General features: G+C 39.1%; 2 protein-coding genes across 13 annotated transcripts in view; one reads left to right on the top strand and one right to left on the bottom strand.

Moving 5' to 3' along the window:
• Nucleotides 1-18,007, top strand: part of git1 (G protein-coupled receptor kinase interacting ArfGAP 1) — a 168,689-nt gene that overhangs the window by 136,397 nt on the left and 14,285 nt on the right. For 9 of the 11 annotated variants that reach the window (XR_011348522.1, XR_011348520.1, XR_011348523.1 and 6 more), the window contains 4 exons: nt 306-369; nt 1,657-1,871; nt 11,592-11,727; nt 14,137-17,759. Coding sequence is in view for 1 of the 11 variants with exons in the window: in XM_069910441.1 (XP_069766542.1) it covers nt 306-369; nt 1,657-1,869 (277 nt within the window). In the remaining 10 variants the exon portion in view is untranslated. Of the gene's footprint in view, nt 1-305; nt 370-1,656; nt 1,872-5,699; nt 10,077-11,591; nt 11,728-14,136; nt 17,760-18,007 lie in introns of those variants that run through there. The other 2 variants (XR_011348518.1, XM_069910441.1) reach the window with 2 other exon arrangements.
• tp53i13 (tumor protein p53 inducible protein 13) overlaps nt 12,884-18,007 on the bottom strand; it is a 37,008-nt gene continuing 31,884 nt past the window's right edge. For both annotated transcript variants that reach the window (XM_069910444.1, XM_069910442.1), the window contains exon 9: nt 12,884-16,066. In XM_069910444.1, coding sequence (XP_069766545.1) covers nt 15,963-16,066 — 104 coding nt within the window. In that variant the 3' untranslated portion in view covers nt 12,884-15,962. The remainder of the gene's footprint in view (nt 16,067-18,007) is intronic.

Here is an 18,007-nt window from a genome sequence, read left to right as displayed (position 1 = left end):
ATAAGCTTCCTGATTAAAAGATCATCAGTCTGAAGAGTTTTTTTTCTCTTTTCACAAATACTATTTACCTGCTGAATATTTCTGGTAACTTCTCCCTCTGAACATGTCTTTGGTTTGCTCGTCCTCTCTAGATTTTCTCTTGGCATTCTCCAAGTATTTATTTTGCTTCCTAAGGTCTCATTTTGAGACTCCTATATCTGTGTAAATGCAAAAACTGAAATGAACTGAAGAAAAATGTTGCTCTGCAACTTGTGCAAGTAAAGGTCAGTGCATGAATCTCAATCTCTTGTGTATTTCATTAACAGTTTTGTGCCATGTTCTGAAAAGATTCATTCTGCTGTCACTGAAATGGCTTCTCTCTTTCCGAAGGTAAGTCTTGATTTCAAAGGGATTTCCACTAGATTATTAATGTCAAAATTAGCATGAATAGTTAGTTAACCTGTTTGTGGTGGCATTAAAGGAGGATCTCGGCCAAAACTGGTGTTGAACTAGATCCATCGACCTGAACAGGTTGAAGTGACGCTTATTTAAAGCCTTTCAAAGAAGAATTTGCTCAGTCAGCTGATTTGTGTGATGACGTTTACCATCTTAAACTTCTAATTGTATAACATAAGTCAGAATATTAATAACTCAGTGTAGCTGATATTAAACTTGGAATTAAATGATCCATATCTATCCATGATTAAAAATAGGTCAGCATTCATTTCTTGCATATGTATAATGGAATTTGCCTATTAAAGGCGTGTCATTCTGTAATTGCACTTTTCCAACAGTGGAATGCTAGAAGAAGCTTCGGTTTCTATTATAAATGTTAACCAAGCAATTTACAGTGGCAAAAGATACAAATAAGAAAATCTGTACCTTTAAAATGATCTCCCACAATCCTATCCCAATTTAATTTGGAGAGCATACCCAAAGATTACTGCAGGAACACAGCAGCTCAGATAGCATCCATGGGTCGAAATGTTTGGTCAATTGACTGTCCATTTCTACTCACGATACTCTTCAATATACTACAGGTACACGATCCTTTATCTGGAACCCTTGTGGGGACAGTGTGTTCTGAATTTCAGATTTTTCCGGATTTTGAAAACCCCACCCGAATTGTGCTGCCGTATCCACCCCCACCCCCTTCCAGTCGCCCTGCCGTCTCCCCAAACCCCCTCGCCTGCCAGATTCGCGCTGCCGGTCCGTTGGCTGCCCGACTCACGCTGCCGGTCTCCCCCCTCGTCCACCTGGCTCGCGCTGCCAGTCCCTCGGCCGACCGACTCACGCTGCCGCCTCTCTCCCCACTTGCTAGATTTTGGAGCTTTCCGGATTTTAGTTGTCTGGATAAAAAATCGTGTACCTGTTCTCTTCTCCAGCAATTCCTTGTCTGCTCAAGAATCCTTTGCTCCTATATAAAGCAGCCATTAACATTAAAACTGGTAATCATATGTTATTTAATAAAATTTGCTCTGAAATTGTAGAAATTTATTGTGTGATTATCATGTAATTTTGAATTTGCCAAGCCAGACAAATATAATAGATGGAATTTAGCTTAAATGTAAAGGTAAGGCACTTATTCTGGATCAGTAAAGAAATGCTGTTGTTGTCTGGAAGATCTAAAGCTTCTGTTGATGTTCTCCCTTATTAATTTTTTTTAAAATTAATCAGAAACCTTCACTGGACACAGTTCGGTCATCTTTGAAATTGCTAAATGCTAGTGCCTTCCGACTGCAGTGTGAATGCAGGAAGACCATTCCACCAGAGCCGGGTGCACCAGTTGACATTCAGTTGCTCACACAGCAAGTCATCCAGTGTGCCTATGACATTGCCAAGGCAGCCAAGCAACTGGTTACCATAACAACCCGTGAAAAAAAGCAATGACGGTAAAGCACTTCGATCACATTCCGGCTTTTTTGGAGTACTAAAAAAAAATGCATCTTCAAAAGCAAACTGAGATCCCTGTATATATACTGATTCAAAGACTGGATTTTCTTTCTCTGTAATAGATTGTTTTGGCTTTCACATTGAAGAAACTTCTAGAAAGTTCAAATTTCCCAGTTCTGTGGTAGAAAATACCAGTCATAGTTAACCAGAATTGCTACCACTATATACAATGACTGGCCAAAGCAAAAGTTGCAGTGCAGTGATGGCCCAATGCCTTCAACTTTTGTCATTTTGGCAAGGTGTAAATATTTACTTTTTTGACCATCAAGGTGATGTTACACTGGAATTCTTGACTCAGTTAAATTGTTTTGAAAAAGTACTCAGTGCTACATTTTTGGTGGATACTACGCTGTAAATTTTCAATGCAACAAAGGCAGCTTTGCTTCCCAATGACTTGTACAAAAGATCTGCAAGCAAGTCGTTTCAAGCATATAGCCATACCTTGAACATTTCTGTAAGTTATAGAGTTGTACAGCATGGAAACAGGCTCTTTGGCCCAACTCACCCATTCCAACCAAAATGTCCACCCATACTAGTCCCACCTGTCTGTGTTTGGCCTATATCCCTCAACCTTATCTGTCCAATTATTTCTCAAATGTTGCAAAAGTATCTGCATCAACCATCACTGCCGGCCCCCTGTTCTGCACACTCCCCCTTCGCCTTGTATCCTCTGGTTACCAATTCCCCTGCACCAGGAAAAAGACTCTCTGCATTAACCCAATCTATACCTCATGATTTCATATAGCTATTGATGCAATGAGATCACCCCTCATCCTCCTGCTCTCTGAGGAATAAAGCCATTGCCTGCTCAACCTCTCCTTATAGCTCAGGCTCCCAAATCCTGGCATCAGCCTTGAAAATATTTTCTGTGTCCTCTCTAACATGATTACATCTTTCCTGCACCACAATGACCAAAACTGAACATGATACTCCAAATGGGGCCTCCCCAATGTTTTGTATAATTGCAACATCACCTCCTAACTTCTATACTCAACGCTGTAACTGATGAAGGCAATGTGCCAAAGCCTTTTTTTTAAACCACGTTATGCACCTCTGATGCCACTTTCAAGGTACAGGTTGTACCTCTTTAATCTAGTCATGTTGGGACCTGGCCTTTGCCAGACCACAGAAATTGACCCCTATATAAACATATCAAAGGTAGAACAAGCTTAAAACGTGAAATAATACTGTGGGCTGGAATGATGTGCACAGCAGTTAGTGAAAAACCTTTATAACACCAGCTATTGGCGCTGGGGTTCGAGTCCCTCACTGACTGTAAGGAGTTTGTACTAACAGTGGCAGACCACAGAGTGCTGGATAACCTGCACTATGTACCTATAATCCCCTGCTCTATTACACTCCCAGATCCCTAACATTCACTGTATTGCTCACACCCATGTTGGACCTCCCAAAATGCAACACCTCACTTTTCTCAGTTCAAAATCACATCAACCATTCCTATGCCCAGTTACCCAACCAATCAAGATCCTGCTGCAATTTTGGCAACAGTCTTCGCAGACACTTTGGTATCACCAGCAAACTTGCTAATCATATCTTGTACGTTTTCATCTAAATCATTGATATAGATGACAAACAGCAGAGGGCCTAGCGCTAAACCCTGTGGTACCCCACCAGTCACAAACCTCCAGTTCAAAAAAAAACATCCTTCCACCATCGTCCTTTGCTTTCTTCCATACAGCCAATTTTCTATTCAATCTGCTATCTTATCTTGAATCCCATGCGATCTCGCCTTCCAGCACAGCCTACTGTGCGGAACCTTTATGGAATGCCTTGCTGATATCAATACACACATGGACACACTTCTGCTCTCGTCACCCTTGATCACATATTCAATAAAAACACAATCAGATTTGAGAGCGATGACCTCCCACTTAACACAATTATGATGATTATCCCCTCATCAGCCTTTGACCATTCAAGTGGATGTACATCTCCATCAAATAATCGAATAACTTTCCAACCATGTGTTAGTAGGCTCACTAGCCTGTAGCTTTCAAGCTTTTCCCTGCAGCCTTCCTTAAATAGAAGCACAACATTTGCCACCTGGCAGCTCACCTGTACTTAATAACAACCCAAAAAAAATCTCATCCAGGGAACCTGCATTTTCCTCTCTAGCTATCTGCAGCGTCTTCAGATATATCTGTTAATGCCCAAGAGATTTGAATAACCTTCACATAGCCATATAATAATTACTGTTCAGAAACAGGCCAATTCAGCCCTTCTGATCCATATTGAACACCTTCCACCTACTCCCATTGACCCACACCCAGCCCATAACCCTCCACACCTCTCTTGTCCATTTACCTATTCAACTTTTCCTTAAATAGTAAAATCAAACCCGCATCCACCCTCTTGAGTGAAGAAATTCCCTTTTTTCCCTTCAATCTCAATCCACATCCTCTTGGTGGAATCTCCCCCCACTCTCAAAGTAAAAAGCCTGTTCACATTGACACTATCTGTCCCCCTCATAGTTTTAAATACCTCTATAAATCACCCCTCAATCTTCTACACTCCAGAGAATGAAGTCTCAGCCTGCTCACCTTTTCCCTGTTACTCAAACCCTGAAACCCCACCAACATTCTTGTAAATCTTCTCTGCACTCTCTCTATTTTGTTTCATTCCTTCCTATAATTCGGCAACCAAAACTGCACACAATATTCTAAATTTGACCTCACCAATGCCTTATACAACTTCAACATGGCATCCCAACTCCTGTTCTCAATACTCTGATTTATGAAGGCCAATATAACAAAAGCTTTCTTCACCATATGACTCCACTTTCAGGGAATTGTATACCAGAATTCCTAAATTCCTTTGTTTCTAATGCACTCCTCCATTGTCTACCATTTAATGTGTATGATGTTTGCTGATTAGTCCTACCAAAATGTAGCACCTCGCACTTCTCACTATTTCACTCCATCTGCCATCTTTCAGCCCACTCTTCTAACTGTCCTACATCCACTGCAAGCTTTGATAACCTTCTTCACTGTCCACAGCACCACCAAACTTCATATTATCTGCATGCTTACTAATCCAATTTACCATCCTACCATCTAGATCGCTAATATGTGATAAACAACAATGGACCCAGTACTGATCCCTGAGACACTCAGGCTGGTCACCAGCCTCCAATTTGACAAACAATTTTCCACCACTACTCTTTGATATCTCCCATCCAACCATTGTTGAATCCATTTTACTTCAACATTAATACCTAATGATTGAACCCTTCTAACTAACCTCTTATGTGGAACCTTGTCAAAGGCCTTACTAAGGTCCATACAGACCACATCTACAGCCTTCCCCTCATCTACCTTCTTAGTAACCTTCTCGAAAAACTCAAGAACTCAGTCTACCACATACAAAACTGTATTGACTACTCCTAATCAATCCCTGTCTTTCCAAATAATTGTATATACCATCTCTAAGAACCCTCTCCATTAATTTACCCACCACCAACGTCGTACTCACAGGTCTATAATTACCAGGTTTACTTTTGGAGAAACATGAGCTACCCTCCAATTCTCCGGTACCTCCCCCATGGCCTGTGACACTTTAAATATTTTTGCCAGAGCCCCCACCATTTGAACACTAACCTCCGTTAGGGTCCTAGGGAATATCTTGTCAGGACCCGGAGATTTCATTCGCCACATCTTCTTATTTCTACCCTCTAGCAATCCCAAAATTACCACCCTTGAGGTCCTGTTTTTCAACTTCTTTCTTGACTCCATTTTTTCTTTCTTCAGAATCTGCAACATCTCCTCAACTGTAATATTGACTGTTCTCAAGACATGACCATTGACTGTCCCAAGTTCCCAGACTTCTCCACAGCAAAAACAAAAGTAATCATGGATGACCTTGCCTACCTCCTGTGGCTCCACACAGAGTTGACCGCATTGATTCCTGAAGGGTCCCATTTTTTCTCCGATTGCCCTTACATATACACTATATATAAAAGGTCTTGATATTATCCTTGATGTTATCTACCAGAGCTATCTCCTTTCCCCTTTTTTGTCGTCCTGATTTTCTTTTTCCATGTCTGAAACTCCTCCAGGTATGTACTAGATCCCAGCAGCTTATACCTACCCACCCCTCCTTGTTGTTGACCAGAACCTGAATTTCCCTTGTCATCCTAGCTTGCCTATGCTTGCATATCTGAACCTTGAACAGGATTCTTATCAATGTATTTTTAAAAACAACCCATTTTCATAATATTCCTATACCTTCAAATGACCTGTTCCAATCAACTTGAACTAGTTTTTGTATTGTATCTTCAAAATTGGCCTTGCCCCAATTCTGAATTTCAACTCTTAGTCCCATCTTGTGTCTCTCCATAACTATCCTAAACCTATCAAAACAATGATCATTGGTCTTCAAAGGCTCATCCATGAACACTTCATCCACTTGACCTTCCCAGTTTCCTAAGACTAGATCAAACATTGCCCTTTTCTTTGTGGGACCCTCGACATATTGCCAGAGGAAACTTTCAAATTCCACCCTGTCTAAACATTGCAGATTGACTTTCCCAGTCACTATTTGGAAAATTAAAATCCCTTACTGTGATGATTCTTGTTGGAGTCCATCTGAGTTCAACATGACCTATGGGTTACTTGCTGCTTTATTTTTCCATCACCTGGAAGCTGAAGAACAGTGGATGCTGTTTAAAAACTGCCTGAAGTATTAGTAGAGGGTGCCTTGTTGTATAGAATACTGTGAACCTGTAACTGGCAACCATCAGTACTCATTGCATTTCTGTGCATTATATGCCTTACAACAATTGAATCTTGTTGAACAATTGGACCCCGTAAGTAGTATGAGTTTCCACTCTTTGCTTAGTGGCACTAGTTTGCTTTGACCACTCCATCAAAGAGCATGAATAGAGTGTAAATTAAGTGATAATTTACTAAATTAATTACTGTAGAATGGCTCAAAAAGTTAATTAGCCATAACAATCAATTGTACGGAAAGGGTCTGAACACTTAAGTTTTAAGACTAAATTTGGAGAGTATTTTCTTGTGCCATCTTGCAGTAATTGATTAGTATGGTGATATTCAGATATGTGACTTCTTCATTGCCCAGAGGCACGTTGATGGTAAATTCTATTGAGTGAGTTGACTGATCGGTTATTACAATGCAATACTGAAGTCTGATTTTTTTTTAAAAATATAATGTAAATTCTTAATTAAGAATGAGAATTATGATCCGTTTATCCATTTTTATTTATGAAAGTACTTGCAATGAAAAGAAAACTATTTGCAGCATTTGTGCATTGGCTGGATGTTTAATGCTGTTGTCTAGAAGATTTAATTTGGTTCAAATTTGTGAACTGATGTAACCTAATTTTTTTTTTCTTTCAAAGATGTGGGGCTTTGGAAAAATTATCAATCAGAAAATTCTGTGCAAAATATGGTCTTTGTTTTGTAATCCAAATTCAGTTAACAAATAGAGTAGTGTTGATAAAGTTTCTCCACTTGAAATTAACAATTTGAGAATTAAATTGGGATGCCAGAATTGCAAGCTCAAATGTCTGAAACTAATTAAAAAGGAATGGTAATTTAAAAAGGGCTTTATCAGCTTATAACTTGGAAGAAGCTTGGATAAGCAAGATTCTTATACGCACACTTGGACAGTTTTTTTAAACTGGCCTAATTGAAGCCTGAGGCATTCAGTATTGGGGTGCTAATTTAGTACATAAATGTGTGTCATTTCACGATGTTAAATGCTAGCAATTTTCTTCACTCTGTAATCTTAATTATGTAACCAGGGTAAGTAAAACATCTGCATTAGACACAAGCGTGGATCCAGCTTGGGTGAAGGATCCTACGTAAAGTCATATGTGGATTGAGCTTGGAACTATTGCCAATCGTTTTATGTTCACTTGATAAATCCTCTGGTTTTGATCATTTTAGGAAGGTTTGGTACTAAAAATGTACTAACATTATAACATTTAATGGGTATGTAGATTGTGAAACACTAATGTTTGGGTGAGAAAGATGCAGAATTAAACGCTGTTTCAGGGCATGCTGCAGACTGGCCATGCAATCCAAGGGCAGTTGATCTTTTTTTTCTTTGGAACTGCCTCAAATATCTTGTTAACTTGACACTGCTGTTAAATTTGGATTGTATCCTGGAACATTTATCAAGATTTGCTCTGAAAAGCAAGAGACTGATGTAATAGCATAATTCATCTTGTTGCGACAACCCTTTATTTTATGGGATAGCTGCTGCTGGGATCCTTACAAACAGAAAGGATAAAGATAAGATAATTTGGTATGACGTCATGATTACTACTCACTTCTGCCCAACCCGGATTCTTCATTAATGCAAACATCCTGTGGACAAGTGGTTTTATTCTGCATTTCCTTCACTCCAAATTGTTTTCCTTTGACTCTGCAAGTATCAAGTCTTGTTTACAAAAGTCAGGAAATGTTGATACAAGTTGTAGATTTTCTTCTGGAGCATTAGCAATTAGAATGCCTTAACTAGTTTTATTTTTAAAATTAACTTTGGGAAGCAATTATCCAATGGACATTGAACAATTGTAGATCAAACTAATTGTAGGTAACTTGCAAGCATCATACACATAGCATCCATTGTTGCAAAAATTGCACTTCCCTAGTTACAAAACATGTCAGATGGAGGCTCTTAATTGCTGTGACTTTTAAAGGTGAGAATTAAGTAAAAGTGCCTTCTGCATACCATGGATTTGTTCGATTTTCTCCTGTGTCATATTGGAGCACCAAGCAAGCAGAATGTTCAGAGTGTAGGGTAATTTAGCAAGCAGACCAACATGGTGAATCAATACCTGGGCCAAAACTGCAAACTTGTTCATTCAATTTTTACATTTTTAAAATTTAAAATATCAGTTCTAAATAATATTTCCTTTTGGCCGCTTTAACATTGCTTGTAGAGATGTGTGGAATCAGCTGTTTTTAAATGTGAATAACTGCCCATGTAAAACTAAGATTACATGCAATGTAATAATCTCCCTTTCTCACTAAGGAACACATTTTTATATAATTGTCAATTCAAGGTATCTCTATTTATGTCACGAGGAATTTTCACAATGAATCTCCATGTATAGTAAAACAACAGCACCAAAGGTATTACTGTAATTTTTTGTTTTTGTAATCATGGGTAGTAGCTGCTAACCTACCAACACTGTTTATGACCTGAATTAGCTTTTCTCCACTTACATTGTCACCTTGAAATCCCAACATTTAGTAACTTTTGACCTTTTAGGACGAGGAATGAATGCAAATTAAATTTGGTGTCTGTATTCTGCGAACAAAGAAGTGACTTTAGAATTTTTTTTAAATCTGAGAAAATGGAAATTACAACAAAAGTAACACAATTCCTCAAAACAGTAAATTGGCAGTTTGTCAAAAAGGATGTTTGTAGGAGGCCATTGATTGCGATATCAGAATCCACTTGAAGGGCGAGTGTGCTTCTCAGGTCTTTATCATCCATCCACACACTACAAGTTAGGCTACATCCTGGGAATGCTAAGAAGCACATGAATGCCAAAATGTCGAATTTTAAAATGATCTTCTAAAACGAATCTGTTTTAATGCATCATAGAGGGGAGTGATGCCTACTTTGAACATTACAACACATTTGAGGCACTAGAACTCAACCAATAGCAATTTGAAATGTTCATTTTATATTTACAAATATGTTGTATATATTCTAAAAGAGTACTCTGGGTGGATCGTTTCTATCCAATCCTCCAGATTCTGATGTTTATAAGCTACATTTCACACAGTTTTAGAATGCCTTCTGAAGGGATACCTCTTGGATCCAGCCTTGTAATTGTTTTCTGTTCCACTACTAACCCCGAATGTGTGGTACAAATGTTTTTATTAAAAATAATCCAAATGTCTGATATCTCAAACAATTGGTGTTAAGCATGCACTTTTGGACAATTGAGTGCTAAAAGTTATATTGAACAATGATGGTCACTGACCTTACTGTTTCTTTTGTGCAATGAATGCTTAATTGTAACTCATGCCATTTAGAAATGCACTCTATTGTAGATGGTAGTGGAAATGTGGTGGTGGGCTTCCTTGTAAACTCATCTATTGTACATTTGTATTGAAATAAATACATGCAGTTGTGCACAATGTTTACTCTACACTCAATTCTTATTTTGGAATAGTCAAATGTAATTAAGCATGGAATATTAAGAAATACTAAATAATGTATACTAATTATTGTATACATATGCCGTTCATCTGAATGAGAACAAATATTGACCGTTATCATTTCAGGACAATTTTTCATTGATTAAATGCCTTAAAAAAAACAATTAGATTTTGAAGAAACTATTTGATTGTCCATTTGAATTGAATTTGTATGTTGGTATTTATATGCCAAAAATGCACAAGTCATGTGCCCTTATCAAAATATTAACTTTACTGCATTTTTTCTTGTTGGACATTCAAGGAGCTTCTAACGTAAGATATACATAAGCATTTGATGCTAGCTATAAAATTTTTACATTTCACTTTTCTGGAGAAGTTTTAAATATGCTAGTTTCAATCCAGTGTGAATGAATTTTAGAATGTTGATATGGTTTATATTCATTGAACCCTCCTGAATAACTTGAAGTAAAATGATGCAAGCTTGACTCAAAAAGAATGTTGTTCAGAAATGGCACATACGTTGTAAAATTAGAAATATAATGGCTTGGGAACAATTAAATATGCTGCCTATAAATTATTTGGATCAAAGGGAAATTTGAATATTCATTGTCATGCAAAGTAATTTCACCTTTTTCTCCTCTCCCTCTAGATATGGCTTGATCTGCAAAGTAATTTCAACTTTTTCTGTTTTAATTCCAATTTGTAGCATCTTCATTTTTTTTAAAAGTTGAATACTTGTTCATTAAGGACCTCACCCACGTTTCCTGGTTCCACACATTTGACCCACGTTTCCTGGTTCCACACATTTGACCCACGTTTCCTGGTTCCACACATTTGACCCATGAGATGACCCGCCTCTCCCCATGGTTACTCTCTTATTCCGATTAAGCTTTTTTAAAAATTAATCAATATAGACTTGCAGCGTGCTAACAGGCCTTTTGGCCCACGAGCCCGTGCCGCCCAATTACATTCAATTGACCTACACCCTGGTATGTTTTGAACGGTGGGAGAAAACCCACATAGAGCATACAAACTACTTACAGACAGTGTGGGATTCGAACCTGATCCCAATTGCTGGCACTGTAACTGCACAGTGCTCTATATCATGGGAGTTTTCCTTAATCTTGACCAACATATTTCATGACCTTGCCTAGTTTACCTTGAGGGTAAGAAAATAGAAATAGAAGCATTCATAAAGGTTAATTTTAAAAAGTGGGAAAAAGGTAAGTGATGTGGACAAGATCTAGTCACATGGAATGGTTTGGATGGTATACTGAGTGGGGAGGGAGAACAACCAGAAATGCTGACTAATGAAGTAAGTACACACATTTTAACTCTTGCATGCTCTGTATTAACCAGTACGGACCTGAAGGGCCGACATGGCCTGTTTCCGTGCTGTAAACGGTTATATGGTTAAATGGTGTGAAGAGACTGTCAGTGCTCCTTGTAAAAGTTTTGTTCATTCAGTTGATATCTGTGATTTAATCCTTCCAGCTACCCTGTTTACAGAGAAATAATTGACTAAATGGGATTGCTCTGAGAGCTGGCTGAGATACAATGGGCCAAATGGCTTCATATGTGGTAAGAAGATATGAAATGGGAAAGCTTAAGGATGATAAAATAGCTACAGGTAATTTGGACCATGTGATATTCTCGATTTGAATGTGCTTTGGACGGTGGAGCAATGTGTGGCTTGTTTCCAGTTGCCCTTTGATGTATTTGTAACATGTGACCTCCCCCCCCCCTGAATCACTGCACCCTTTTCAATGTAAAACTGCCAGTCCTTGTCTGAATACAGTTGCATTCAAGTTGACTAACATCAAAGAACATTATTCTTGATTAAATTTATGCTTCAACTCCACATCAGATTGACCTGATCAAATTATAAGACTGTAATTCTCTGTCCTACTGAGGCTTTTTAAAGGTTCTTGAACAGATAACCAGTCCACAATAGAAATAATGCATCAGTACATTTATGAGTGACCTAGTTTATACCAGATTTCATTTGTGGCTGACTATCTAACACAATCCAACTTGCTTATTCTGAGTTCTTTCTCATCTTTCATGCTCTAGCACAGCTATTCTCAACCTTTCTTTGTCTATGCCCCCATCACAGCCCTCCCACCCTTCCAAAATCCAAGATTCTGCTCAGTTTATGGAACGCTTTCCCTGTGAAGCAGTCTTTTAGTTGGTATCTTCTATACTTCTCTTCTTCCACCCCCCCCCCCCCCCCCACCGACAACATTAAAAATAAATTCATTACACAAGGTGACAGCAAATCTTTCACCTAAATGTGCGTGGCTCTGCGGGGGGGGGGGGGGGGGGGGGCAACCTGCACGTCTTTGGGAAGTGAGGAGAAACCAGTGGAGTCGCAAGAACTTGAAACTCCATGCAGTCAGGTTTGATGCTTGCTCTGGCCCTGAGATAGCAGCTCTACTGCCTGCCCTTCTTTGCCCTCCAATTTGTATTCCCTTTAACTATGATTCTACCTAATAATAAATACCTTGTTACCAATTAATTTTCCAACCTGTTGTCAGTCTAATTGGTTTCCATTCTGTTCATTCAATCCCATCTTTCTTAGCGTTATACTCACAAAGACTCGATTCAGTTTCAATCAATTTTTACCTGCTCTCTATTCTAATCTAAGAAAAATGAAACAAACCATCACAGTTAACAACAGCAACAAAAACTGAGAATGTCCTAGACCCTGCTCACAAAAAAACAATGAGCAAGTAGTGTAGTTACAGACATTCCTGTATTGTTTGAGGAATAGAGTTTAAAAAGAATCAAGGAGGAAAGTAGAAGTTTTATTAATTTTAGAAACTTACAAAATTGTTGTAGTGGTCACAAACATTTGAAAGTATTTTCTTAGTGAAACCCTCGCATTTTGTAAATTACTACTTCCTGTCCGCATTAAAAATCCCCAAAGTGATACAGCCCATCTCCAAACCAATCTGAGTAAAGAGTCACAGCCATCTTTATTTAGGCTCTCTGTTTAGCTTACAGAAGATAAAACTAACCTTTAGATTAATTTATATTCAAGGTAATGCCATCCTTCAGAATTTGTTTCAAATTTTTAACTACCAATTTTCACCATTAAAACTTCAGGTGCTGCCAAACCTGAATCATCTCCAAAGAGAAATCATTGATCATTTAAGTTTGATCATTTATGTTTTTACTGGTACTATACTTGCATTAGAGCAAATACTGTTTTGTTCTAAATATTTCAGCCTATTGGGTCCTCCTTTTGTGCATGGTAAGGAGTTTGGTGCCTGCACATTTTGGCTTGAGGATAACTGCAACAGAAAATGTTTGGCAGGAGTTTAAGACTTTAAGAGAGAATGTGTTGGAGCAATTAAAATGCATTAGGACAGATAGGTCCCCGGCGCTTGATGGAATATTCCCCAGGCTGCACCACAAGGCAAGGGAGGTTGCTGAGCCTCTGGCTAGGATCTTTGTGTCCTCGTTATCCACGGCAATGGTACTAGAATGGAGGGTGGAAAATGTCCCCTTGTTCAAAAAAGGTAGTAGGGAAGGTCCAGTTAATTACAGACCAGTGAGCCTTACTCCTGTGGTGAGCAAGCTTTTGGAAAGGATTCTTAGATAGGATCTAGTGAATCATGGTCTGATCAGGGACAGCCAGTACGGCTTTGTGAAGGGCAGATTATGTCTCACAAGCCAATAAGAGTTCTTTGAGGAGGTGACCAGACACATTGATGAGGGTAGTGCAGTGGATGTTGTCTACATGGATTTTCGTAAGGCATTTGACAAAGGTTCCACGTGGTAGGCTTATTCAGTAAGTCAGAAGGCATGGGATCCAGGAAAACTTGCCTTTAGAAAGCAGAGGGTTGTGGTGGAGTGAGTACATTCGATTTAAAGGGTTGTATCTTGAGTCCCTCAAGGATCGGTTCTGGGACCTCTGCTTTTCGTGATTTTTTTTAACGACTTCAATGAAGGGTTAGAAAGGAAAAGGTTCCATTATTGTCATGTAATACATTTAGAATGTAACATGCATGAAATTCTTTAACTTTGCCTACAGTAAGGAAGACAGAGAATCACCACTTTGTCCAGCGCCCCTAGCGAAGAATGAACTTGCGACCCCAGTTTACAAGATTTGTGCTCTAACCACTGAGCTATCGGAGCCTCGAAGGGTGAGTTGGTAAGTTTGCAGATGACACAAAGGTTGGTGGTGGTGTGGATAGTGTAGAGGATTGTAGAAGATTGCAGAGCAATTGATAGGATGCAGAGCTGTGCTGAGAAGTGGCAGATGGAGTTCAATCTGGAGAAGTGTGAGGTGGTACACTTTGGAAGGACAAACTCAAAGGCAGAATACAAAGTTAATGGGAGGATTCATGGTAGTGTGGAAGAGCAGAGGAATCTGGGGGTCCATGTCGTTAAGAAATCTTATGGTGTGTTAACTTTCATAAATTAAGGGATTAAGTTTAAGAGCCACAAGGTAATGATGCAGCTCTGCAAAATAAAAAAAACAATTAGATTTTGAAGAAACTATTTGATTGTCCATTTGAATTGAATTTGTATGTTGGTATTTATATGCCAAAAATGCACGAGTCATGTGCCCTTATCAAAATATTAACTTTACTGCATTTTTACCAGGATGGTATCTGGTTTAGAGAGCATGTATTATGAGCAGAGATTAAGGGAGCTAGGGCTTTATTTGGAGCGGAGACATGATAGACGTATACAAGATATTAAGGGGAATAGATAGAGGTGACAGCCAGCGCCTCCTTCCCAGAGCCCTACTGTTCAATACAAGAAGGCGTGGCTTTAAGGGAATGGGTGGAAAGTTGTTTTTTTACCCAGAATGGTTGGTGCATGGAATGCATTAGCGAGGTCAGGGTGGAGCCAAGTACATTGGTGAATTTCAAGAAACTACCAGATACTCGTATGGAGGAATTTAAAGTGGAGGGTGATGTGGGAGGCAGGGTAAAGGTTGGCACATCATTGTGGGCTGAAGGCCTGTACTGTTCTATGTTCTAAAGAGGTTTCAAGTTATTTTTTAATTCAGCTTTGAATCGATTTTTCCATTATATCCTGTTCTATGCTCGAACAATCACCGATGTAAATCATATTCCAGATAATCTGATGCCACAAACATTTACTTTAAAGTGATTTAATTTTTATTTCATGGGACAAGCTGGTGTAGTTGATCAAGTCTGAAACCTTGAGCCCAGTTCATAAAAACTTTTTATCGTAAGAATCAACGATCACAGCCACAACACTGTGTTCCAGCTATTGATGTTCCCAATTAATTATTTAAACTGAGAAACCTTCTGGTGATTGTCATGCGCTGAATCGAGTTCATTCTACAATTACCTGATGGTATCGAGGTATCCACAGCCTGCAGAATTGGATAGACTGCAACAAAGATACTGGTTTAAACAACCTGTTCCCATACAAATAAATGAGTGCTCTATTTAATGCCACACCTAATGACGGGCACCATTGTTGCTCATGTTTTTAAAAACTCAACCATGGAAAATTTAAACCAAGCAAGGGAATACACTGCAATAAAACGGTGTGATTTAATGTACAACAAAGGCTTTGATTTGTAATATTCACAAAGGTTTTTTAAAAAGTCCAGCTACTGCAATTATGTAAAAGTTCAGATTTCACTCTAGTCCCAAAAACACAAGTGAGAGAGTAGCAGAATAACCCTGTCTTGCATCATGTCAGCTTTTAATAAAATATACACTTTCAAACTACTTTCCTCCACTTCCCCCATCACCAGGTTGAAGTTTTGTTTTCCCAGGTATGGTCTAACCACCTTGCTGCAGTTTGCAGGTGCCTGGCGGCAGTCGGGCCTGACCATTTGAGTCACTCCATGGAATGCAGAATTTGCTGCAGTCAGTCACTGTTGTCGCTCGGAAGGACCTCATAAGGTGGAATTGATTTTTTCTTCCTTTTTTTCCTCTTCTTGCTAAGCCTGATGATTCTTCTCTTTATGATATCTGGAGGATATAGTAAGTTTAGTTTTGCCTGTAAAAATATTTTAAGTGCTATATTTTGTAATTGAGCAATCCCGTGCGCTTGACCAATTTCAATGTACTTTTAAGGAAATTGCTGAGGTTAATGTGCCCATATATTTGAATAGATAATAATTTGAAAGGCGACCTCAGGAAATTGATATGTCACTAGCAAGCAAGCATCTCATGGCTTCCTTAAGCAAAAAATCTTGCCTGACAAGCCTGTTGGAAAGAACGATAAAGAAACGGCAGTGTATGTGGTTTACTTTAACTTTCTGATGGCCTTTGCCAAGGTGCCACGCACGAGGCTGCAAAGCAAGACGAGAGCCCCTGGTGTAACAGGAAAGATATTAGCATGGACAGATGATTAACTGGCATGAGGAAAAGAATGAAGATGAAAGGGAACTTTTGCCAGTGACCAGTGGTGTTTCTCAGGGCTGGGGCCACTTCTTTTACATCTCAATGATTTGAATGATGGAATTGATGGGCACATGGCCAAGTTTGCAGATGATACAAAGATCAGAGGAGAGGCAGGTAGTACGGAGGAAACTCTGAGTTTGCATAAGGACTTAAGCAGGTTAGAAGATTTGGCAAGGAAGCACTTTCAAAAGAAGAAAGGTGTAGATGATTTTTCTAAACATGCAGATTCAGAAATCAGAGGGACGTGGGAATTCTCATGCAAGATTCCCTGAAGGTTAACGCAGGTAGATTCAGTGGTAAGGAAGGCACATGTAATGCTAGCATTTACTTATTAGAATATAAAAGCAGGGATGTGATGCTGAGGATTTATAAGGCATTGGTCAGACCACACTAAGTATGTGAGCAATTTTAGGTTAGCATTAGAGTGTCCAGAGGAGATTCACAAGAATGAAACCTGGAATGAAAGGGTCATCATATGAGGAGCATTCATTGACTCTGGGAAAATACTCATTTGGGTTTAGAAGAATGAGGGAGATCTCAATTAAACCTATTGAATAGAGAAAGGAGTGGGTGTGGAGATGTTTGCTCTGGTAGGAGAGTCTGGGACCGGAGGGCTTAGTGTGAGAATACAAAAATGTCCCTTGAGAAGAGAGATTAGGAATTTCTTTAACCAGAGGGTGGTGAATCTATGGAATTCACTGCACATGGTTGTGGTGGCCAAGTCACTGGGTATATTTAATGCAGATGTAGGTAAGTTCTTGATTAGGAGTCAAGGGTTCCAGGGAGAAGGCAATTGAAAGGAGAGTAAATCAACCATGATGGAATGTCAGGGTGGACTCGATAGGCCAAATGGCCTAATTCCAATCTTGTGTCTTATAAATTTGTAAATTAGATCCACAATTGGTTTGGTAATAGGAGGCAGAAGGCAATAGTGGAGGGCTTTTTGTGATAAGAAACCTGTGCTCGGTGATGGACTACAGAGATTAATTGAGAGAGCTTAACTGTTCGTTATTAACAATTTGGATATGAAAGGTAGGAGCTATGAATAAAAAAGAATCAATACGGAACCACTCAGCAGCATCTGTTGAAGCAAGAGGTACACACCGACCAGATTCTTCCAGTGTTATTTTTGTTCTAGATTCCAATCTTCGTGGTCTCACAGGAGATGTGAATAGTTTGTTTACAGATGACACAAGATTAATGTCACTGAAAGTGAGGGAATTATCAGCAAAAGGAAGATCGGTGAAATTTAATTCTGGTAAGTGCGAGTTGATGCAGTTTAAGAGAATAAGCAAAGGTCATTCACAATGAATGCTTGGGTTCTTTAAAGTAGACATTCTCAATCTTTTGGCTATGGCACCCTTGGGACTCTGCACAAAGTTTATGGGCCCCCTTCCCTGTGAAGCTGTCGTTTAGTTGGTTTCTTATATAACATGTAACCATATAACAATTGCAGCACTGAAAGAGGCCAATTTGGCCCTTCTAGTCTATGCCGAACACCTTCTC

The sequence above is a fragment of the Narcine bancroftii genome, chromosome 14 (genome assembly GCF_036971445.1).
Source record: "Narcine bancroftii isolate sNarBan1 chromosome 14, sNarBan1.hap1, whole genome shotgun sequence".
NCBI lineage: Eukaryota > Metazoa > Chordata > Chondrichthyes > Torpediniformes > Narcinidae > Narcine > Narcine bancroftii.
This window is presented reverse-complemented; position numbering and strand designations above follow the sequence as displayed.